The following is a 24,102-nucleotide window of genomic DNA, read 5'->3' on the forward strand; positions in this document are numbered from 1 at the left end:
ATGTATGGGCTTCCGCGTTTCGCGCGTTCTAGTTAAATATTTTTTCGATGTATCGATTGAGCTTGCGGCATGAAAGCGCGAAATTGAAATATTTTCGAGACCGCGCGTACAGAGTCATAGAGCGCGACGCGACGCGGCGCGAAATGAAGAATTGTTCAGAGTATCTGATAAATAAAAATGTTTCCCAGTACCGTGTTTATCGTTTGTACGCGGTTACGTGGCCGGCAGAAAACAGGAACGGAATTCTTTTGGGCCGAGAATAGCATGAGGGAGGCGGAGATCGCGTTTCGTTGGTAGTCACCGCAGCGAGTAGAGCAATCAGCCAGTAAACGAGCCGGGATAAAATCGGGACGACGGCCAACAAGACGACAAAGCAATTATAGAATTGGATTGGATTGAGAAGTTCGAGGAGGCCCGCGACGCCGCGCCGCGCCGCGCCGATTTCGTTTTATTTTAGCTTAGCTTTCGAAGGCATCCGGTTGTCCATTCTCATCGCGGATCACCGCAACGATTACAGTGAGTGTTGTCCCCCTTTTTATAACTCTCCGACTTGCCTTTTCCCTTTCGTGATGTTTGTTACTCATTGTTCGTTTATCGGTGAGTAGCGTACGGCATGAGAGTCACATCGTTTGGTTCTCGATTTTCGCGCACCGACGAACGAAAATTAAACGATTGAAGTAAGTACTGTTCTTTCGTATACAAACGTCGAATTTTTAGCCACACTGATTCAGTCAATTTCGTCAAATTAATTACTATATGGATGAAAATTTTCTTCATTACATTCGACCTTCAGTACGTTACAATAAATTGGAGAATTCTTACATGTTTCGATGTGTCTAACTTTTTTATGCTTTCGTTGACTTTTGTGAAACATTGCACATGTACTTAGATCTACCAAAAGCATGTTTCAAATTTTTATTGTAAAAACCCCCGAATAAAAATTATGTCCTTTACTCTTTCATTCGAGACTTCGACGAATAGCTATTTTTTTTTTTTAATTTATTTGTTACACATTATATAGTAAACGAAGCCTTCTAACACCCCAAAAGTATATTAAGTTGTTTGGTCCAATATTTAAGAAGTTATTCAGGTTTGAAATGGGTACGAATATTAACGAAAGTGACTTTATATTGAGAGTTTTGTCGTTTAATATCATTCCCGATAATTTTAATGAATTTCTTAGGTTCGAAGAGCCGACGAGATAACTGATTAAAGAAAAAGCGAACAACACCCATCGTCATCATGGAGGCGATTAAAAAGAAGATTGCGGCGTTGAAGCAGGAGATGGACGCCGCGAATGAAAAAGTGGATGCGAATGAGACAAAAGCGAAGCAGGAGAATATGCGTGCTGATAAAATATACGACGAGGTCAGGGATCTGGAAAAGAGGCTCGCTCAACTTGAACGAGATTACGTAGTCGCCAAGGCGAATTTGGAACAGTCTACTGCAGATTTAGAGCAGTGCGAGAAATCTTGGTCCAGGGTGCGTAGGCATGTACCAGATCGGTTTAAAGACGTTGTCGTTGTTTGGTAGATAAACGAATGGTGTCATTATCAATAGGCAGAACAAGATCGGACGTCATTGACGAAAAGGGTGCAGGAAATAGAGGCGTCTCTTACTAAGAAGGAAGAACTACGTCTTTCCGCTCAAATAAAACTTGGACGCGCGTCAGAATTGGCGGATGACGCGCAAAGGTTCATATTAATATTGAATGATACGTTTCCGTAATACTGTACTGATTGTATGTAGTTTCGAACAAAATATATAGTGGTTCGAGAAATATTAAGTTGAGAAATGATAAACATATGACGTAAGGTTTCAAAGTAGGACAATAGGTTGCATCTTTTGATTGCAGAATGTGCAAAGTGTTGGAAGAGAGGAGTCGTCTGGACGAAGAGCGTATGGAGAAGTTGATGCAAGAATTGAAGGACGCTAGATTAATCGCGGAAGATGCCGATGCGAAATCTGACGAAATATCGAGAAAGCTGGCGTTTGTGGAAGAAGAATTGGAAGGAGCCGAGGAGAGAGTGAAGACCAGCGAGGCGTTTGTATAATTATGCCACGTTATTCTTTCCTGTGACCATCAAAATATTTTCTACACAACTTTAAATGTATTTGTAGAAAAATTATAGAACGAGAGGACGAGCTCTTCATCGTGAAAAACATCGTGAAATCCTTGGAAGTATCCGAGGAAAAGGCTAATCGGCGGGTAGAAGATTTCAAACTGCAGTTAAAGGAACTGAAGAAACAATTACGTGCTGTCGAAAAGCGTGCCATCCTCGCTGAAAGAACAGTGAAAAAGTTATTGAAGGACGTCGATATGAAGGAAGGTCAGATTCAAATAGTTTAACTAAGACATGCCTTTTCGAGAACAAGGTGTTTTCAATGATCATTATGTTTCAGACGAATTGAGAGAAGAAAAAGAAAAGTACAAGGCGGTCTGCGACGACATGGATGCCACGTTCGCGGAAATGACAGGATACTAAATCGAAAGGATGGAGTTTCATTTATTTTGTTATTCTAAGCTTTTTCCGCTTATTCGCTACATTTAATGGACATTAGTTGGCCATGATCAGCTACGCTGATTTCATTCGTTATAGTGTACTGTGAAAGGGTTTTAACAGCGCTTGCTATACGAAATTACGCAATTAACATGTCGATTAGAAAGTGTACATTGCTAGTATTTCTTTGTTAATGTAACCGCTTTGCTTCAAGCTTAACCACCTCGTCAATGCATCGAGGTGTACCTAATTGCTTCGGAAGAAGAGAATACTTGCTATTCGTTGGAGTTGACGACATTACCTATTTTTCTTTCAGAGACAATGAAGAGGATTTGCTAGTCGCAAGAGCGACCACAATATCACGCCCTCTTTTTATCACTGTATGCCAAATCTGTATTTTCAATAAATGGTATTCAAAACAAATTAACATTATTACGTGTCTTATTAATTATTTTAATGTTCCATTGAAGTCGTATCTGACTCGCATAGAAATAGATATACGATGAAAGATAAAAATAGCTACACATATTCAACTTAGTTAGTAAAATCTATATTACAAATTTTATCATATGCCATATATAATATTTATTATTTATTTCATAGTTTCTAGTAGTATCTGAATCTGTAAAGAACACATTTTATAAATAAATTTACTATTAACAGTAATTACCTGTTATATATAATCGTTTTTTAACATAAATTTTTCTTGAACACCATCATTCTACGATTTGTAGAGTTTTTAATGTACGAATTCGCAGCTTTACGCCAATCGAGCTATTGGAAAAAGACAAGCGTCTAGAGAAGTCGAGGAATTCGTTTGTGTCTAACTAAAGAAACTGACTATTAGGTTCTTTTGCATTTATTCGAGTCTATAAAGTATTGTCTTCGCCGGTCACTGAGTGCAGTAACCCGCGAGCTTCGATTCGACAGACCATACAATTGTTTATCGAATATTCATATGTAAGAGTGCAGTTTTTTCAAGTGGATAAAAAATTGATTATTTCGTTTCGATGCAGTAGTGTTGAAGTGATTTGAATCGAATATTCAACAGTTTTGGAAGTGTACTATCGAACTCAGAGACGGATTTGCATAAAGAGCTTGAAATATTCGATACACGTTTTATTTTGTTTATCATTTTTATCGGAAAAATTCATTCGCATGTGTTGAATATTCACAGTTGTCCTTTTAATCCTTCCAATGATCATCTTTTTAGTAAAATGGTGAAGAAAAATCGACTCATAAGATTTGTTTGGTCGAATTTTAGCTCCGCGTGGAAATAACCATTGGTGGAACAATGAACGCGATTAAGAAACGCTTGCAAATGCTGAAGATCGAAAAAGATTTGGCGATGGATAGGGCCGACATGTGTGACCAACAGGCGAAGGAGGCGAATCGCCGAGAGGAAAAGCTGAGGGATGAGGTCCGGGAGTTGGCAAAGAAACTTGTGCAAATGGAACGGGATTTGGAATTAAGTAAAGCCCAGTTAGAAAAGTCTAATAGAGATCTCGAACAGAAAGAGAGAGTTTATATCGTGGTTCGTAATTTATATTATAAAATTCGTATACAGTGAAGTCTATAAATATTTATACACACTTCAAAGTTGAATAACTTTTGTAATATTGGCCTTGACGATTTAACTTTCTTTTGGGTGTTAAAGAAACTAGTTTACTATATGACACATAAAAAAGTAAAGAAAATTGTTAATTCTTGAATCTTTCATTCGTCTCTCTAATAAAAATTTTAAGGATTCTTTTTGCAGATTTAAGTACAAAATAAAAATCGGTCAAGACTTAAAAGATTTGGATGTATCGAAAGATGTGATTTTCTGAATTTGTTTAAGTTTTAGATCGAATATATTGGCAAAACCTGCAATTATTCATTTTCAGTCGTTTATGGGTCACAGCAGCAGGTCAATCGATTTCAATAAAAACCTGTACCTGTACATACAACATTCTTACAATTAGATATATAAAAGGCATATTTAGATCTTTCTATTGCCTAACAAGTCGTTAAGTCCAATATTGGAAGAGTTATTCAGTTTTGTAATGTATACGAATATTTATGTATATATTATATAATGTACTATTAACGTCCACTACGTTTATTTTGATTCAATATTACACGCCGTATTTTTTCATTATTTTATTAAACGAGAACAGACGCAATCGGAGTTAGCCGTTCTGAACAGAAAGATGCAGCAATCTTTGCAGAATTTAGAAAAATCCGAGGAACGCCGTTTAACGGCGCAAACAAAATTGGCACAAGCGATGGAGACTGCAGAAGACGCAAAACGGTGTGTTCGGATAAGAATAATATTAAATAGTTTGATTAGATAATCCATCAATTATCGTTTGTAGGATTTGTAAAGTTTTGGAGACCAGAAGCAAACAGGACGAAGAAAGAATGGATCAATTGATGGCGCAGCTAAAGGAAGCGAGAATGATCGCTGAAGACGCTGACACAAAATCGGACGAGATATCCAGAAAATTGGCTTTCGTCGAGGATGAATTGGAAGCGGCTGAAGAAAGAGTAAAATCGAGCGAAGCGTATGTATAATGTTAAGTGATTTTACACAATTTTGAGTTTGATGTGATGATGAGCCTTGATTTTTTACGAATTAATCATGCATAGTAAGATAATAGAACGTGAAGATGAACTATTCATCGTTGGCAATATACTGAAATCCTTGGAGGTGTCTGAAGAGAAGGTAAAAATTACTATTTTATTGATAAAATATTATAATATGCATAAGTATAATATTTCGACATTATTATAGGCCAATCTAAGGGTGGAAGAGTTCAAAGCGCAATTGAGGGACTTGAAATTAAAATTAAAGACTGCTGAGCGGAGGGCTATAATTGCAGAGAAGATGGTTAAAGTGTTTTCGAAAGAGTTGGACGCGAGAGAAGGTATAGCTTAAAAAATTCCATATTTTTTTAAATAAAAATTGATTTTCAATCTATGTATACTTTCTTTTCTAGATTTCCTGCATAGAGAAAAAGAGAAATACAAATATATTTGTGACGACATGGATTCCACGTTCGCCGAACTCACCGGATACTAGTCAAACTTTTTTATTAATCAATTTTACCATCTTGAACAGTGTGTCTGTATTATACGTTTTCTATTAAAAACTATTCGTAAACTTACCTGCTTAGTTTTTGTTAATATATACTTCTCTACGTTTGTTTCTACACTGCTTTTTATTAATATTAGAGACCGAAGATGTATTATATAATAGAATCTATAAATTCATAAAGGTGTAATTAATTAATTGACCAGAAGGGGATCGGATGGTGTAAAAAATAAACAAAGCTAATCTTTGTACGATACTTTACAGGATATCAATTTATTTTATCGATTTTACGATCGACACGACGGCGCTTCGAAACGCCACACCACCGACTCGAATATAATTATTATTTCATTTTTTTATGACGTACATAACTCATGTTGTCTCACGATCGTTTGAAACGGAGAGAAAAATGGGAATTTTCTCGACGAGGTTATTGACGTCTCTCCGCACATCCAGACACTCGCACACATTCGCGCCTAATCTTCTCTTTTCTTACCTTCCCGTTCAGTTGTTTATCGTTATTATTATTTTTTACAACGACGCTAATAGTAGTTACAGTAATAATTGTTCGTTTGATTTGCTCACTCCCCTTTACTTCATTTTCACTCGGTCAAACCGGTGACGTAACTTTAAATACTGTATCGTTTCGAAATAAAAATACTTTCGTATAGAAAATTGCGACAAAGGAAATATAATTAATTTATAAAAACATATTAGTACATCAAGGATCCAAATAGTGGAGAGCATAGTCCGTCACAGATCAATTTCTAGGTCTTAGATGTACAGACACTTACAATTTTCGACAGTTTTTCCACTAAAAATTATATTCTCTACGTCATTTTACTTTTATATTTCGTTCATTAAGAATATAATACTTATGATACTTACAATCGTACGACTAGTGGGTTTCTCAAAAGATGAAATCTTAGGTACACCTACTTGTTAATTTGAGCTGACAGATTGTTTAATTCTTTTTGGATCCTTGTCGTGTTCTATAAATTGAATGTGACACGATGCGTTTAGTCAGTTTAGTGTATCTCGAGAGGTTCCAAGTGACGTCACCGCTTTAATTAAAATGTGAAATGCATTGTGGAGCTCGTTTGTACAGTCCAACGAATAACTGAAGAAAAAGTGATTTATAAATGGATCGTGTTTTTCCAAGGACTCTCTCACTCATTGTAACTAATAAAATACATAATGCGTTAATAAAATTCTAATGACTTAACGTAATAACGACTAGTATGGACTAGAAATGTATTGATGTAACACTGAGAAATGAAGCATAATGTTCAAGACGATCAGTAGATAAGTTTGTACATGTGTTGTATATTTACAGAAACATATAAATAAAAACCTATAAAGTATTTTGTAAGATATAGTAAGAATGTGAACGTCAAGGATGTCATTGCATTAGCTTTGAGTACATTACAACTCTCAAGAATTGTTCGCCGAAAGCCAGAAGTTCCCGGAAGCGAAGACAGTCAATTACTATCGAAAGAACTCGGGTAAATTGTAAAAGTCCTCGTTCAGCGGACGATTAAACCAATGTACAAAAACGTTATTATCGTCACGATAAACGACACCCGCTTCTAACAAATAAATCGAACTCTATGAGTTTGATTGACGTGCTTCTCAAATATATACATCCACGTACATTAACTGTAATGCATGCGCTTACACGCGCTTTGAATACATACACACACATATATATATATATTATACACATATTATATATATATGTATATGTATACCTATATGCCTTCATCTTCGCAGTGTCGCGCACGCCCTCGGCAACCCAGTTGAAATCCTACTTACAGTGACTTCGATTATTGTTTGTATCCATTTCGGAACTGAATAATTTTTTAAATATTGGACTAAAAAACATAATATTCTTCAAGATGTTAGAAGGCTTAGTTTATTACATAATGTGTAGTAGAACAGGGAAGAAATTATACTATTCGTTGAAGTTCCGAATAAAAAATTACATGACTTTTAAGTTTTTCAATGGGTTCACTAATAAAAATTTGAAACATGCTTTTTGTAGACCTAGGTACGTGATGTACATACATGTACTACTTCAAGTTTGAAATGGGTACGAATATTAATGAGAGTCACTATAATTCACAAGCGAAATCATTGTGATCAATAATTTATCATAAAAATGTGTCGAAAAGACTGTTAAAACGTTTGAAAATCTTGAAAACTTTGTTGTCGATACTGACAAAAAATGCGATTCGTAAAATTATTGTTACCGGAAGTAGGAAGTTCGCCGTGTGTATGATTTGGCAGTCTCGGATGATTACTTACATCGTTTGCAGAATGGCAGTGTCCGTGGAAGCGTGCCGGAACTCGTGGCACACTCGATACGTGTAAAAATTCACGCGCTCAGATGCTAACAGCGTTATTTATATACTTTCGAATCAGTCTGATGGAACGTGCACGAATTTATCGTGACCGCGATCCGTAACTTGCCACGTTCCATTTGATTTCAAACATTCAACGAGATCGATATGCTTTTTCTGCGAGAGAACGAGAAATCGTAAAAATGATCAGGTAATTAAGGAAAACGTTCAGTCGTGACCCGTGCGAGGACGGGTTATTAAAATACACCTAGAGGGATGAAAAACGTTTATCGCCTGGGAACGGATATGCATATATTTTTACGCCCATTAATTAGTGGAAAAATGATTGCTTTGATGCAGATTTGCGTTCGATCTGAGCGCGATTCGAAAAGATTAACGACTAATGCGCGACATTCGAAGAGAGATTTGAAATCCGGCACGGCGGCGTCGAGAACAGGCGACGTCGTCGTTTTAAACGAGTGTTCCGTCGGCACACGGCGAGAAAATGTACAGGGCAGGAGAGGAGCGCGCGATCGGTCGCTCGCGGAAATAATGCCTTAATTAGAAGTCTTAGGACTTGATAACGGACTTAAAGTAATCAACGGTACTTTAAACGTTACGTATAAACTTTACAATGCAACAGAGCCCAACCTACGACGAATCCGTCTTGGAGACGGACAGACGCAGGCGTCTTTTAAAACGTTCCGCGAACAGTTCTCTACAGTATTTCGTGTAGAACGGCCGTCGATAGGCGCATACGATTTACTCTCGTTAATCCCCGATTCTAATACCACGCGCACGTAACTAGACACAGGTGAGCACGGATCGAGAGCGGATTAACGACGTCTTCGCAAATCGTTTCCTTCTGAAATCATAAGCGGACGATATTCATGATCGCACAATTGAATGAGAAGTATATCTATAAAAAAATCAGTCTTATAAATTGGAAGAATTGCTTCTTTCATATACACATGAACGTTGAACGGGCTTTGGGGACGCTTTTAACGAGATTCGTTGTTGCTTCAATAGTACAGGTTGCTAGTGTGTTTGTTAACTTGTTTTAAAATGATTGTACGATCAGAATAAAACACTAATTTGTTAATAGTAAAACGATTGATTCTAGTTGACAGCGCGTCGTAATGATGGAGTGTATGTACAACGTTGACGAAACTAATCGAAAACGAATACGGAACGTGGTTGTAAAAATAATAAAGTACAGACTTATTTGAAATTGTATAACTTTTATAATATTGAACTTAACGAATTAATTTTTCTTTATGTTAGTAAAATTACTTTACGATATTTTTAAAACGTACTATTTGTAGACCTAAGAATGTTAAGTAACCAAGTTGAGTAAAAAAGTTGTTCAACTTTGAAATGTGTACGAATATTAATGGACTTCACTGTAGAATCAAAGAACGACCAAGTGTAGGCCAGCGTGACAAAAATAAATGTTCTCAGTGTGCATTTAAAGAAGACACGCTGCTTACATCGGAGCAATTAGTTACGCAATGGCCATTTTCACGTCCGTTTCGTAAACCTTTCCCCAACACTATAATTTTATAGGTAGATGATTAATATTTATTTATAAGGCTTTAAGGTAAGTTAATTGGCTCAATTCAATTCCACGGCGTTCCGCGGTTGGTAAGAAACATTCAAAGCCCATCGTTCAACGTTCGCAAAAGTATTGAGACGCTCGTTTTCGTTCGAAACATGACATTTCCACGAGTGCGAGAAGACGTCGTCGTCGTTTTACACGATTCGCTGGTGCTGCAAGGACTTTCCCGTGCTCTGTCCGTACGATTAAGTCTTTGATCTCGAATGGGTCGCCCGCCAACAAACGAGTCGCAGCGGTCTGAGCAAATTGTCGTTTGGCACGCACTCATTACACGCTACACGCAATTAACTCATTCAATCTCTTGGTCATTCACACACGTCACGTATACGCACGCAGGGATACAATATGTTGTTGCGTCATAGATAAAGAAGAGAAAGGTAATATCGTAATGTACTTGAGTTCCATTTGTGTAGACTTCTAATGATCTATGATTAAGTTAGATCATGATAACAATCAATGTTCGCATTAAACGAGTGGTTTTGTAAAATTGGTAACAAATAAATTAATTATTATAGAGAAATCGGGAATTAAACGATGATAATTACTATTATTTCGTACCTTAATTCTCCCCGTTATCTATGAGCGATTTATTTACCGATTCTCAGCAACGAATATAATTTAATCTTCATCTATAATTAAGGCTTTAAGGTAAGTTAATTGGCTCAATTCAATTCCACGGCGTTCCGCGGTTGGTAAGAAACATTCAAAGCCCATCGTTCAACGTTCGCAAAAGTATTGAGACGCTCGTTTTCGTTCGAAACATGACATTTCCACGAGTGCGAGAAGACGTCGTCGTCGTTTTACACGATTCGCTGGTGCTGCAAGGACTTTCCCGTGCTCTGTCCGTACGATTAAGTCTTTGATCTCGAATGGGTCGCCCGCCAACAAACGAGTCGCAGCGGTCTGAGCAAATTGTCGTTTGGCACGCACTCATTACACGCTACACGCAATTAACTCATTCAATCTCTTGGTCATTCACACACGTCACGTATACGCACGCAGGGATACAATATGTTGTTGCGTCATAGATAAAGAAGAGAAAGGTAATATCGTAATGTACTTGAGTTCCATTTGTGTAGACTTCTAATGATCTATGATTAAGTTAGATCATGATAACAATCAATGTTCGCATTAAACGAGTGGTTTTGTAAAATTGGTAACAAATAAATTAATTATTATAGAGAAATCGGGAATTAAACGATGATAATTACTATTATTTCGTACCTTAATTCTCCCCGTTATCTATGAGCGATTTATTTACCGATTCTCAGCAACGAATATAATTTAATCTTCATCTATAATCGACAGAGAGAAGAAGGGAAACGAACGCGTGTATCTACACGCCACCACGTTCTACCGTTCAATTTCTTATTTTTCCTCTTTTTAAACCTAATCGCACGTCGAAACATCCGACGGGAGACACCAGATAAAAGGATCTTTTTTATTTTACCTAAATTCTTTTGGACCATAATGGGATCATATGGAGAAAGAACGTAGATATTTAGACCTACGGGAAAGTTAAAGGGAGGCACACAGGGGAAGAAAGTAGGGGAGATTTAAACGGCGATGGAATAATCGGAGGAAGGATTATTTTGAGTACTTGGCCTTGACCACAGGGAGCTCCTCAGGCCGAGTTTTAACTTCTTCAAGGAGTCGATGTCGCATTCGGCCTCGCTGAGCTCCGGTCGATCGGTACGTTCGCCATTGCTAGGTACCACGTTCCCCTGATTACCTACAAACGTGGTCTCCGCGACCGAGATCGGTGGTAACAGTGTGCGTAGGGAACTCCTGCTGGGAACATGCCATCTTACGAGACAGCCAAAGAAACGAACTTATTATGGGTGAAAATATGATTAATCATGAGTTTATGCTTTGTCTCTTGATTACGATCGTACATAGTGTTTAATTGTAGGATATGTATATTATTAGAAAATTCCAAATAGCTTTATTAAGTCATCTCTTTTTATCTTTCGAGATAATCAAATAAAGTGCGAAAACACTTCTGTCGAAAATGCGTCTGTCTGACGAAATGGTGATATGAATGAATTATAAATAAAACGATTGTACTCAGTATTAAAGCTATTAAAAGTTCATTCTTTTTTATTAGTTTACTTACCTAGATCGTCCTCTTCGGGGAAGTGACTTCTGCTCTGACATGGGTGAAATGTCCGAAGAAGTGCTCGACGTACCGTGGTAAATGAAATCGGAAACGGCCCGAACTGGACGGAACGTTTTCGTTAAGCGTCTATCGATCTTTAAGGTTGTTCTGGCTGTACGATCTCCGTAAAAAGTTATACGTGTTTTTAATATAGCATACTTCTTGATTTTGTTGTACTATATTGCTTTATTCGTACTAAAGTAATTAGTTAGTATTGCATAAAATTTGAAAACTTTGATATTAGTGTTTTGGTAATTTTTTTTTAATTTACTATAGCATTGTAACTTTATTTACTGAACTCCATAAAAATATGTTAGTTTCAAATTTTAACTATTTATTTGCAAAGTTTCAAACAAGTGTCAGCCAGAACGACCTTAATGGGCTATGGTAGTCACGTGACTTTTTTGACATTTGTCAGCAAAAATTTTCGCATTTTTTCCTCTGTTTTATTAATAACTGTGGCAGAAACATGCAAAATATGAGTTTACGGAACACTTATATAAGAAGATTTGCAGATCGTCAGATACCATTTTGGAAGGACGAAAGTTAATATAAAGAACGAAAAGTGTATTCCCGTAAACCCACATTTTTGGCCAATTTTGTGGGTAACATTAACATTCTGTCTTTTCGCGCCGCTGTAAGAGTCTACTTCCTTAAGTAGTAATAGAAACAATAGGTCAGACGTACTGTGCTTGAGTTTGCCAGCGTCCAGCTGGTTCGAAGACTCCGTGCGAGAGCTCGTCAGTTGATCCGGGTCAGATTCGCTCTCGTCGCTCTCGACGTCGCCCGGAGTGTGTTGCTTTCTCTGCTGTCGTCTCCTTGACGAAACGCTCTTCATGCTCTGTAAACCATTATGTGTCTTGAAAAACATATTATTAGATCGTATTATTGTATGTACATGCTTATTATGCAACATTGCTATATTAATGCAATATTGTCGCAAATTCTAAACTAGAGGATGTGTAAACAATCTTAATTGAATTGTTTGAATATAAAGTTACCGTCGCGGCAGGTGGAGGGCTGGCGCAGCCTTCGGTCATTGCGTGCTCGTGATACATGAAACTGTGTAGAAGAGTGTTGTTCGGGTGGAGGCCGGCTGCTGAAGCTTCCGCCGCGCCTCCCAGTCCGCCCAACCCTCCCAAGCCTGCCAGGCTTCCCCCGCCACCCTCCGAAAGCTGGAACGTAGCGTACGGCGAGATGTCCTCCGCTGTCTCTGTAACCCACCAGAGGCATTGCCTACCTTTCAAATCGCGTCGTAATGAATTGTTTAGTTGACTACCAATTTTCGATGCCGTATGCAATGATATGTTCCACTGCAATTTTCTACCTCAAATTTTACGTCTTTAGAAGTATATAACAAAAGCTATTTACTGCAATGCTTCTGTTCTATTTTTATTTGAATTAGATTTTATCAATTATTGTTTCATTACAAGTTCAATATGAAGTTACTAATACAGTATTCAGTTACTGAAGATGAATGACTGATTTTTTTTATACTATATTATCAAGTATAAAACATGTTTGAAAATCCCTTAACGAAGTCTGTCCCTCATTCACTCGAAAGGAAATATTCTTTCTAAAGACAGAATGGGAGATGGATGCAATGCTGATATGATGGTGGGCGAGTGAAACGCTAGTCTAGTTATGTAAAGAGTCCCAGGAAAAAAAGAAGACGATAATGTTTACAATGTTGCAAGGAAAATACCGTGAAATAATCCAGCTCTATTCATGAGCCGCGATCCATTACTATTTCATGGTTCTGTCCACTTCCGGTTGAACAGAGGTACGCGTGCGACTTTTTTTTTACCTGGACAACAATTATAGTACCAAACCTGGCTGTCGTCCGTATCGTAACAAAGGTTCACCTGGAATCTTGTCGGGCCCTCCGCCCGTATTCGTTGCCTGCTGCAAAGCCACCTTGTGAATCGTCGCATAGTAACGTTCCCGTTGGGTCTCCGCGTTTTGTTGATTCTCCTGAGTCTCCTTCATTGGCCGCTGCATTCTATCTCCGAGATATCCTGACGTACGAATGAAAATAAATAATTCTTTTACAAATTGTTCAATTTCCGCAACAACCACGATCCGAATTTTCTTTATACTGCGCCTATTTAAAGAGAGATGATATTGATCAACTTACTGCTTCGCCAGCGAAGAGTTATCATGATTACGGCGACGACTAAGGCAACAGTTGCTATGATCAGAGGGAGCATCACTTTCACGTCCGCGTAAAACGGAACAGCCGAGGCAATCCCGCGTTTCGACAATTCTGGAGGCGGAGGTTCTGCAAGGTTTCAGGAACACAGTGCTTTTGGATATAATTCTTTCAATGATTATATTACCACCAAATTGATTTGACTATTCCTCTCTAACGGTTCTAAATTTATCAGTAAATATTCTTAATATCAAGCTTACCGCCTTCCTTCGTCAACGTCACGAAAGTAAACTCCGCATGATTGCTGCCAGCTACGTTATGGGCTTCGACTTTCAGTTGATAAACCGAGCTCGGCTGTAAATTCGTCACAACGAATCGTCGTTGCATCTTTACGTTATTAGAAACCAGCGTCCAATGAAATTCGTTAATCGGTCTGTATTGAATCACGAAGTAGAGGATCGGGCAAGCGTTGTCCGGCCATACGTGAAGTCGAAGAATCAACGTCGTCGAGTTCGGACTGAGGAAAGCTGCTGCTGGCGGTATACCTGGTGCCTGTCCTTGAGTTCGAACTGAGAGGACTGGTGACGGTGGACTGCTTCCAATTTTATTGTGCGATGTCAAATAGAGTTGGTACGTGTTACCACAAAGAAGACCCTATGTATGTCAGAAAGTAACAAACCATTAAATCGTAAATTCTAATGCACTTAAATGTCGGAAATCGTCAAGAATTGTATGTACCTTTAATTCATGACTCGTGGCATGACGAGATAATTGTAATTCGTCCAAGGTACCATGCGTCGTCCTATAGTGCAACGTGTATCCTGTAAGTGGTGCACCACCGGTGTGTCCAGGTTTCCAATGTAACAATATACTGCTCGACGTGGAGCTCGTTACATATAAAACGGGTGCACTAGGTTGTACTGGAATCAGATGAAAAATATCCTTAGTGAACAAATTTCTTTGACGTATTATATGTATAAGAAATTAAACTTACCTTGCACAGTTAAAGTATAATGCAACTTGTCGCTGCCCTGGACGTTCTCCACCTGACACGTATAATTTCCGCCGTCTTGCGATTGTAGATTCGTCAATACCAGTTCGCCGGATGGCAAAATTTGTACGTTTCTCGTTGTATCGGTACGAATTTGTTCGCTCAATCCTTTATACCACTCTCTGGTGGGATTGCCAACAGCGTTACAACCAAGGCTGGCGGATCCTCTCCATGGACGCACTACGTGACCCCCAAAGGACGTGATTTTCGCCGGTACTCGATTCGTTGGCACCTGCGCGGCGACTCTGGAACTTTGACCTTCGCCTACGTGGGTGCTAGCAGTCACCCAAAATTGATACTCTACGTGTTGTTGTAAATCAGTCGCTTCGAAATAGGTACTCGTTGCTGGCAGTGTTCTTTTACCGTGATTAAGTTCCTCTCGACCGTCTACAACTCTGCATGACACAAAATTTTATGAATCCTAACGCACAATTTTACGAGATTAATTTTTTTTTACCTTGTGTATAAATTATATTTTTTAATAATTCCATTTGGTTCTAAAGGTGGAAGCCAAGAGATGAAAAGTGCCTGTGGTGAACTGACCACAACTTTGATATCTGCTGGACTACCTGGCACTATAAAAAAAATTTAATAATCATTATATTTTAATTTGTTCGCAGAAATGATTTTAGGGTTTAATCTAAATGATTCAAAAATCTGACCATCTTCTTCAGTTTGGCAGTATGTAACAGTCGTGGGTATTCCATCCCCAACTTTCGTGAAAGCTAATACTTGAATAGTATAATTCGTGTATTTTCGTAGGCCCGTGAGCACGGTTGTTAAGGCGCTGGTTTTACGAATCTAAAACAAATTGAAAATTATGTATAGTCGAAATAAACGTGTCCATTAAATAAAAAAGCAAACGATTCTTACTTCCATTTCATCGACGCTGCGCCACTCATCCGCCAAGATAGGTTCGTAATGTAATTTGTACCCTTGAATAATACCATTGCTATGCGTATTTGGTGGCGGCTGCCAGGATACTTGAAGAGATTGCGAAGTTAATGCAGCGCATCTTACGTCTTCGGGTGGCATGCTTGGAACTAACGCAATTAATTATAATTAAATATTTTTCGAAATTTAATATACCTGGTATTTAACGTGATTCATTATCGCGGATTCTCACCATCTTCCAGCGTCTGTGTGAGCAAAGGTTCGGAAAGTGGTCCAGATCCAACTTGGTTATACGCTTGAACCACCAAAGTGTACTTTGTGTAGGGTCGAAGGCCTGTTAGCCGAAGTTCTGCACCTCCTTCCTCTCCGTCTCCGGACACGGAGCTAAAGTTGTATGAAGGATTTGCCGAGCTGAAAGAAAATTCCTAAGGTAATAGAGTTTGAAACTTGAATGGATCGACGCGTTTCAAACTACTTGCATTAACGAGTCTGATTTATATAAGTAATTAATTTATCTCGAATTAATAAATAACAATATAAAAAACACCTTGTGCACGTGTACGGAAATAAAATTATGCGAATTCGAAATTTTTATTTTAAATTATGAATGTACACTGACTCTTGAAAGTATTCGGTCACTTTTAAAAACGGTATCATTTTTTAGATCCACAAACCGAAAGTTTCAAATTTTCATTATAGACCCCAATGAAAAAGTTAAAAACGTGATGTTTAGTTTTTTCTTCGCGATTTCGAACATTAAAAATTGTTATGGAATTTTTTACATAATACATAATAAACTAAGTCTTCTAGCACCCCACAGAAAATTATGTTCTTTGACCAATATTAATAATTATTATTCCGTTTTGAAAAATGTCCGAATAATTTTTCTTAACGTAATCCAAAATACAGAGGAGTGATTCGATTCTGGTTTCACTGTTCCCACCTCGTTTCTCTATATCCCACATTGAAACCCTGAATGTCACCGTGGCGAAGTTCCGGTAACGGCGGCGACCAAGTGATTAAAATTTCGGAGGAGGACAGAGCCCTGGCTGAAAGATTAATCGGAGGTCCTGCTGGTCTTTGCGGTTCAGTTCTGACAATCAATTCCGCCGAAGGCACTGATCTACCCGCTGGCCCCTCGGCTATCACGCGTATAGTGTATCTAGTCGCCGGCTTTAATTCATCTATCAGTGCCGCATATGGTAGCGGTGGACCGGTGAATTCTTGTTGTTGCCACATGCCAGCTATTTCGCCACAATCAATCAATAAGCAATGATAAAAAATTAATCGTATTATTGTTTTATCTTAATATTCTCACCATCGCCTTCCTTATATTGTAGAATGTACTTGGTCACCTCGCTGGTATCTTGCGATTTATGCTGCCATTTGACGTTCATGCTTCGACTTGAAACCATGGCTGTTTCTAAGGAACTAGGCGGCTGCGGTGGCTCTGAACGAAATGGAATAATTCATTTTTTCTTGTAATAAATAGCGCTGTAATTACTGTCGGCGAGATATGTATACCTTGTACAAGGAGTTGCACTAATTGTTGATCACGTCCATAAAGATTGCTCGCCTGACAGAAGTACGCGCCGCTATCAGACGCTTCGGCTGAAGAAATTTGTAGCTGCGCTATCACACCGTCCGGTGTTACCTCACGTTTCACTGTAACTCTTGGTACGCACAAAACGATTGTAAAAAATGTAACATTAAGATTAAGCATATTTAGATATTTATGATCAGATGAGAAAATGCGATGGAATATAAGTAATGCTATCTCAATCGTAAGATCAAATATAGAATAAAAAAATGTAGTTGCGTTCAATATTAGAGTGTCGATCGATAGTATTTAAGGTGCACTTAATTTTACCGATAGTTCGTCGAGGGATTTAACTCGATTTTTCCTTTAAGCCAAGCGACGGTGACTGGTGTGTCGCCATGCACCTCGCAATGCAACGTCGCTGTGTCTGACTTCTTCACAGTGACAAGTCTCGATGGTGCCGCGAAATACGGAGACGCTATCGAAGAAGAACGAAATAAAAAATTTTACGTACATAAATGAAAAAAATAATAATAATAACGTTGTTAAAAAGCCTTTGCGCTCAATGAGATACTTACAGTTTACCTTCAGTTGTACAACTTTGCCAATACCGCTCCCAATACCGTTGCTCGCTTGACACAAATAAAATCCTTCTCTATCTTCTTTCACGTGTTGCAATAACAGCGTACCATTACTTAGGATTTTCGTGTACGCTCTCTCTCGCAACTCCTCGTATTCACCGGATTTGCTACCTGTTTTGTCGAGATAACGACGCACTGTCAGATACAAAGCACAAATATACAAATAACCATAGAATTTGATTTTACAAAACGAAATATTATACATACAGAGTGGTCCGCATAAATATATCCAATGGTTTCAGAGAAAACAGCTTGTAATACTTTATGCGTACCATTCTGTATGTATCATATATTTCACTTTTTGCCCATGAACAGCGGTTTAAGGGTAAAGATTTAAAACGGTTCAATTACGGTTTTTTACCTGTAGCCTTTTTCCAAACGATGATTGGGGTAGGCACACCTTGTGCTTGACAATGCAAAGCAACGTGCTTGTTTCTCTCAACGCTGACGTCCATAGGCTCCACGATCCATCGCGGAGGCACTGAAAACCAGAGCGTACAGTTTTAGATTTACCCGTCATCTTGCTTCCACATGTCGTTATTTTTTTACTGGTCGTTAGCGATTTAGAGACAGGTACGTCGTAAGAGAAGTCGTGAAAAGCGCGGTCAAACAAGGACGAGCTCGTCGACGCCGTGACGCTCCATAGTCGCAGACAAAATGTATGTACAAGGTAAAAGAGATATACACTGTACAATAGTGAAAGTATGAAGAGAAGAGATATATATAAATATAAAAAACGACGGCGCCTGTCGTCGACGAGTAACAATCGTTCCTTTTTCATTGTTTGAAATCGAGATTTCATCCAAGAAATTGATTTGAAAAATCGCGTTAGAATTTATAGTCGCGAGAGAAATTTTGATAAGTTTCAAGTTCTGTAAGAAATGGTGGAGAATGGTTTTAGTTTACGTAATGAACAAGTGACAAAGACATTGAGACAAAGTGAATGAGGGTACGTGGGCGAGGTACAGTATGGACGTATGGGGGTATATTTCTAGTCGATGCGTGACGTTCATGCCAGTTCGACTAATTCTGTAGATCGTTCGGACTAAACAGAAAGTAAAGAAAAAATCGACGGACTCGTTCTCTGTTTCTACTTGTATAGGATCACCAATAACGGTAAGCGGTTCGATCGATACAATCATAAACGTAAGTACATACACGTAGCCCAAAAAGGAGATAGACGAAAGGATATTACGAAAGAAACAAAAGAAATTAATAAGAGGTACGTACACAGTGCAAAGCTGTCTAATCGAGACTCTGTATAACGTCTAGCTAGCCTACGGCTGGAAACGTTATCGCCACTAAATTATGTTATGCATCGTCTAAAATTGCGACAAACACCGGAAACGAGAGCTCGCGAGGCTGTAGGTAGTCCGTCGCGTTGCGTTGACGTCGCGCATCGACGCGTCGAGAGTTTGAAGGGTTTTTCTGTCTTATCAGTGGTGTATATTGTTTGGCGGGTTCTACTTTTTACGGTGGTGGAAAAACGCTGCATAAGCGAGATACTGTGAGTAGGAAGTTCCAACGTTTTACAAGACGGCAAAATACCGGCCACGCATTAACGCGTGCGACAATATAATATATATAGATATATATATATACGAATGTAGATCCAAGTGTATTTAAAAATGTGTGTGTATTATATCGTGTGTCAAATATATAGATATAGTATAGATATACTCGTTCAACTGGTGGCGTGAAATAAGTAGAACTCTCGGAAGAAGAAAGAGGCGCAATTGGGCGGGATGTGTGAGGTTCATATTTTTGGATGAGAGCATGTCTGGCGGAAGACCGAAAGATATATAATATAATATCGTGGATAGGCGAATAATAATATATATATGTATATATAGATATATATCAAGTACCCGCTTCTAACGACTAGTTCGATAAATACGAGTTTAATTAATCATAAATACGTACTACTAGCCTACATTACCGGATAGCTCGCCGTCCGGAAACCACGGGGCGCGTGTTCCACTTTCGAAATTGGATCTCTCCATGTTACATTTTTACATGCCGACGGACGCGCGCATTTAGATATCACTGTATATGGGTTCTTCGGCTGTTTCGCGTTTTCCGTTTACATACGCGAGTTCGATTTTTCCGAATGGAAAGAGTTCATCGCACTCGTGCCCCGTGCGTTTCGCGATCGCGAGGGAAAGATAAAAAAGAGCGTAACAGATAGAAAGAGAAAGGTAGAGAAAAGACAGTGAGAAAAGCATGCAGAAGTGTAATAAAAAAAGGTTGCCTTCCAACGAGCCCAAAGGAGGAGCCAGCGCATAGGTTTCTGTGAAGAATATCATTTTCTTTCTGTTTGTGAGCAGAGTGGCACGTGCTCGTACTCGGGTGATCAAGTAACATTTAAAATATATATATGTAGAAGTAACAATAATATATATGTACACAGACACGTAGTAGGGTATATATAGTTATATGCAGACATAAAAAATCACAACTACTTCGTAGTAAAGAAGAGCATGCAGATTGTAGTGTGTATGATGCTCACATACACGCACGCACGCAGGCCAGAAGAGAATTTCATTTTTCATGTTCAATCTTTTTTTGTTTTGCTTGGTCGGTTGGTTGCTCCGTTTTAAAGAAACGAGTAAAAATAAGGAAAGGTGCAAACTGTTACCTTTATTATTCGGTCAAGTCAAGCAAACCTCGGGGGTCCACGAGATACCGACGCATTCCCAGAGAGCCAAAGCAACGTAAATGTAATACACACTGTGTCTTAAGGGACCAAGGATTCTTTCGGACGTTGGGAGGGGTCTCGATGATTTTTAAGGTTTCGATGATGATACGTGCGTGATCTCGCTACGAACAGACTCGATCTCTTGAATAGACAGGCGTAATAAATAATTTCGTGTTCCTATACGTAGCAATCAAGTAAAGTTCGTTTTAATAGCTTTCATTTTCAATCCGTGCGAGAACACTACGATGATTAACGATGGTTACGCTGGAGCCGACTTATTAAAGCGTTATGACGTGATTTTATGGATGTTAATATCACGATTAGGAGGGAAATGGTCATGACAGATTTGGCTGGACAAATTGGATCGGAACGTTCAAGGTTTATCTCGACCTCGACGATATTTTTAACGCAAAATATATCTTCTTAAAATTCTTTATTAAATTTCGAATTCTTTAGATAGTTATAAAAAAATATCTAATAAACTGATCTCTGTCTTAATGATGTATTGAGAATAAACATGAATTCTATAAACGTATTAAATTCTAACAATAGAAATTTTGCAGTAAAAGTTATAACAAGAATTACTGAATCTGATTACTAAAAATTACTCGATTACAAATCGTACTCAATCGTTTACTAAATTCTAAGAATATAGAACTACAAAAAAATCTACTAGAAACAAACTCCAGCTAAAGCCTAGTTATTGATCTAAAATCAGTTAAGGCAAATAAAACGATGATACACCCGTTAATATTTTTCTTCTCGGTTAACTGCATCGAATTTCGAGTAAGGAATGTCGCAAGTGTAAAAAGAGTATACGTTTCCGTCGAGATCGATGACGCTTATGATGGCAGGTGGTAGATGGCTGAGGGATGATGATGGAAAAGGGTCGCCGATCATCTAGTTACCTTTTACCTGTAGCTTGGCCGTGTACCTGACCTCGGCGGCGGGGTTCGCGGCGACGCAGGTATAGTCGCCGGAGTGCTCGGCCGCGAGGTTCGATATACTGAGGAGACTCGAGTACGGATCCAGTTGGGAGATGTTTAGGACGGATGCGAGATTCGGCGGCAAGGGAAAAGGATTTTGGCCGTCTTTCAACCAGGATATTGTCAGGGGTGGATCACCCGCCGCGACCCCGCACACCGTCCGCGTCCGCATCCCCTCGGATAGTCCCTCTTGGAACGTAAATGGCTCAATAATAGGGGGTACTGGAAAAGGTCAAGAGAGAAGAGAGAACCATACGTGAGAGCGAGAAAAAGATGGCACCAAAAAAAACGCAAGAACCCATTTTTCTTTGTACCAGGTGATATACATGTGTTCATTATATATATATGTATATATGTATAAATATATATATACGGGTCTCTTTCGTATAAGTAGCCGTATGTTTATATTATATATATAGACAGTAGTACGTCCATGTATATGTATGGATATATATATAGAATATAATATGTATATATATATACGTAGAATATGTACAATAGAGGCAGTATAGTAACGTAGCAATGTAGAGGAGAGAGAGGGTGGCCCCGCCGCGGACCTGCCCCTGCCGCCCTAAAAACACCTTATACACTTAAATTGGCATTGCACACTCACTCGTCTTACGGTTGCTCCCAGCGCAAGAGCCAGCATTCGTCGACCGTTCGAAAATTTATTTTCGCAAGCAATTTATTTCGCAAAGAAGTTCGCTCAAACTCGCAAGTAAGCCATATACTACATTTGAAAAACACGGTGGACTTTCTCGAACGGTCGAAACAGGAAAGAAGGGAAGAAACGTGGACATGAAGTAGTGGCAGGTCTCGTGCAAGTAGAGAGGAGCCACGCTAAGCGCGAGCCGTCATCGAGTGTACGCGAGTCGTCAGGTCTCTACGTTCCTAGATGACATCGGTGGCTTTCATGAAGATGGTAAAAGAAGAGAGACACTCTTTCCCGAATGAACGCGCAAGAACCCGATGGGCTGAGAGGATCACACATCTTCATCGTTTCACGTTTAAAGCTATTTACAGCGGTGAGACAGCACATCGAGATCTTTCCAGAGAAAGCAAAGACGAAGATACATGTGTGCGAGAATAACGACTCCGTCAGTTTGTATACGTTTAGTCGTCACCAACGAGGGATAATAAGAATAATTAATAACAGCGCTTTAAGATCCTCACGCGATTCATTCGCGAGTGTGGGCGAACCGTATGTACGCATTCATACGAGTCACTCTTACGGATTTTTCGGGCGGTCAGGCGGTCGTCAGGCAAAAGTGAAGGGGGCCTAGAGGAGGATTACCATGAACCACAAGTCGCTGCGTGCGTGATACCTCTGCGGCCAGATTACGGGCCACGCACGAGTAGTTGCCATTGTGATCTGGAGATAAACTTTCAATCATCAGTATGCTATTGTACTGGTCCATATTGGTGACCGTGACGCGTTCCGATGGTCCCATCGATCGTCCATTCTTGAGCCAGGAAATCGTGAGCGGCAGATCGCCCCTCGTTACTGAGCACGTCAATGTGATTCGTTCGCCGACGTTTACATCACGATCTTCCGTGAATGGGCTAATTTTGGGAGGAACTGGAATAATAACAATAACGACCACTTATGAGCTCGCGAAGCATAGACGAAGTTTAAATGCATCGCATCTGTGAACCCATCCGTTTATCGTTGGTATCCTACGGGCAATTGGCTATTTTTTGTCTTTCTTTCGTTCTTATCATCGTATTCGAGGATATCATTGCTTTTCTTGTTCATTTTTTAAAGTAATGATCCTCGCGCGCACTAGTTTTTTCCTTCGTCTTTGCTCACGAGATCACGGTTAAGCCTTGGTATCGTCTGGTATCGGCTTCGACACACCTGCAACAATCGTAGAATAGCGAATTGGACGCGAAACCTTACCGATCACTGCGACGTCTCCTGATCTCCTAGCGCTGTGTCCTTGCTTGTTTCTTGCTGAACACGTGTATACACCGGCGTCGGTCTTCTTCTGCACGCTGGAGATGACGAGGGTTCCGTCTTGTAGGACTTTCTGTCGCAGGTCGTCGGGCAGCTCGCGGTTCGCTCGTTCCCACTTGATCTCCTCAATAGGGTAACCAGCGACGGGACATTTTAGGCGGAGAGTTTCACCAGCAACGGCAGTTACCTTTGGGATCAGTCGAATATATGGAAGACCTGAAACAAGAACAAACTTATTCTTATACGGGTATTAAGATTCAGAATGCTGTGATCATTGTGTTCAAATTAAAATGATACTTTAGTGTATATGTGTGTAATATTTTATACCTAAATGACTTTCAAGGATGTTCCCTACTTATGCGGAGTCGTCTTGGTATGATCATACACATGTTAATATTACTTTCCTAGTAATTCGCGTAATTTTTTCATCATGTAGATTTATTCTAGTTAAGAATTAAAATTTGATCTTTAATTCAAACTTCTCAAAT

The 24,102-nt window shown here is 39.1% G+C and overlaps 3 protein-coding genes across 14 annotated transcripts in view; 2 read left to right on the plus strand and 1 right to left on the minus strand.

Annotated features, from left to right (window-relative positions):
• Positions 1-66: 66 nt before the first annotated feature.
• Positions 67-2,904, plus strand: LOC108624740 (tropomyosin-2). 2 transcript variants are annotated; one of them, XM_026813326.1, is made up of 7 exons: positions 67-516; positions 606-677; positions 1,184-1,482; positions 1,561-1,694; positions 1,856-2,044; positions 2,122-2,330; positions 2,404-2,904. In XM_026813326.1, exons 3-7 carry the CDS (start codon positions 1,243-1,245, stop codon positions 2,484-2,486), a joined length of 855 nt encoding a protein of 284 aa, XP_026669127.1. In that variant the 5' UTR covers positions 67-516; positions 606-677; positions 1,184-1,242; the 3' UTR covers positions 2,487-2,904. The 2 variants fall into 2 exon arrangements, with proteins under 2 accessions (XP_026669127.1, XP_017879703.1); XM_018024214.2 differs by lacking the exon at positions 606-677 and having other exon boundaries at positions 68-516.
• An 891-nt stretch (positions 2,905-3,795) lies between these two features.
• On the plus strand, positions 3,796-5,690 carry LOC108624737 (tropomyosin-2). The gene is made up of 6 exons (XM_018024211.2): positions 3,796-4,035; positions 4,661-4,794; positions 4,859-5,047; positions 5,133-5,208; positions 5,278-5,410; positions 5,483-5,690. The coding sequence occupies exons 1-6, from the start codon at positions 3,796-3,798 to the stop codon at positions 5,563-5,565; spliced, it is 855 nt and encodes a 284-aa protein (XP_017879700.1). The 3' UTR covers positions 5,566-5,690.
• Positions 5,691-10,174: 4,484 nt separating this feature from the next.
• The window catches only part of Dscam2 (Down syndrome cell adhesion molecule 2), a 97,603-nt gene continuing 83,675 nt past the window's right edge, over positions 10,175-24,102 (minus strand). The window contains exons 10-31 of one of the 11 annotated variants that reach the window (XM_026813375.1): positions 23,558-23,830; positions 22,952-23,236; positions 21,580-21,879; positions 18,335-18,454; positions 17,911-18,084; positions 17,663-17,810; positions 17,317-17,465; positions 17,111-17,242; positions 16,736-17,036; positions 16,025-16,203; positions 15,772-15,941; positions 15,561-15,699; positions 15,356-15,473; positions 14,842-15,293; positions 14,586-14,767; positions 14,108-14,501; positions 13,833-13,976; positions 13,561-13,713; positions 12,697-12,908; positions 12,383-12,536; positions 11,654-11,756; positions 10,175-11,343 (exon numbers count right to left, since the gene is read on the minus strand). In XM_026813375.1, coding sequence (XP_026669176.1) covers positions 11,094-11,343; positions 11,654-11,756; positions 12,383-12,536; positions 12,697-12,908; positions 13,561-13,713; positions 13,833-13,976; positions 14,108-14,501; positions 14,586-14,767; positions 14,842-15,293; positions 15,356-15,473; positions 15,561-15,699; positions 15,772-15,941; positions 16,025-16,203; positions 16,736-17,036; positions 17,111-17,242; positions 17,317-17,465; positions 17,663-17,810; positions 17,911-18,084; positions 18,335-18,454; positions 21,580-21,879; positions 22,952-23,236; positions 23,558-23,830 — 4,532 coding nt within the window. In that variant the 3' untranslated portion in view covers positions 10,175-11,093. Of the gene's footprint in view, positions 11,344-11,653; positions 11,757-12,382; positions 12,537-12,696; positions 12,909-13,527; positions 13,714-13,832; positions 13,977-14,107; positions 14,502-14,585; positions 14,768-14,841; positions 15,294-15,355; positions 15,474-15,560; positions 15,700-15,771; positions 15,942-16,024; positions 16,204-16,735; positions 17,037-17,110; positions 17,243-17,316; positions 17,466-17,662; positions 17,811-17,910; positions 18,109-18,334; positions 18,455-21,579; positions 21,880-22,951; positions 23,237-23,557; positions 23,831-24,102 lie in introns of those variants that run through there. The other 10 variants (XM_026813373.1, XM_026813377.1, XM_018024230.2 and 7 more) reach the window with 10 other exon arrangements.

This window comes from Ceratina calcarata, unplaced genomic scaffold (assembly GCF_001652005.2).
Source record: "Ceratina calcarata isolate Rehan_Ccalc_2016 unplaced genomic scaffold, ASM165200v1 scaffold328.2, whole genome shotgun sequence".
Lineage (NCBI taxonomy): Eukaryota > Metazoa > Arthropoda > Insecta > Hymenoptera > Apidae > Ceratina > Ceratina calcarata.

Excerpts from the sequence above, each read along its gene's own strand:
- LOC108624740 (XM_026813326.1), top strand. The coding sequence starts at position 1,243 with ATGGAGGCGATTAAAAAGAAGATTGCGGCGTTGAAGCAGGAGATGGAC. Across the intron at positions 2,045-2,121 it reads AGAGTGAAGACCAGCGAGGC|AAAAATTATAGAACGAGAGG; the intron begins GTTTGTATAATT and ends ATGTATTTGTAG. Across the intron at positions 2,331-2,403 it reads GGACGTCGATATGAAGGAAG|ACGAATTGAGAGAAGAAAAA; the intron begins GTCAGATTCAAA and ends ATTATGTTTCAG.
- LOC108624737 (XM_018024211.2), top strand. The coding sequence starts at position 3,796 with ATGAACGCGATTAAGAAACGCTTGCAAATGCTGAAGATCGAAAAAGAT. Across the intron at positions 4,036-4,660 it reads AAGAGAGAGTTTATATCGTG|ACGCAATCGGAGTTAGCCGT; the intron begins GTTCGTAATTTA and ends AAACGAGAACAG. Across the intron at positions 5,209-5,277 it reads TGGAGGTGTCTGAAGAGAAG|GCCAATCTAAGGGTGGAAGA; the intron begins GTAAAAATTACT and ends ACATTATTATAG.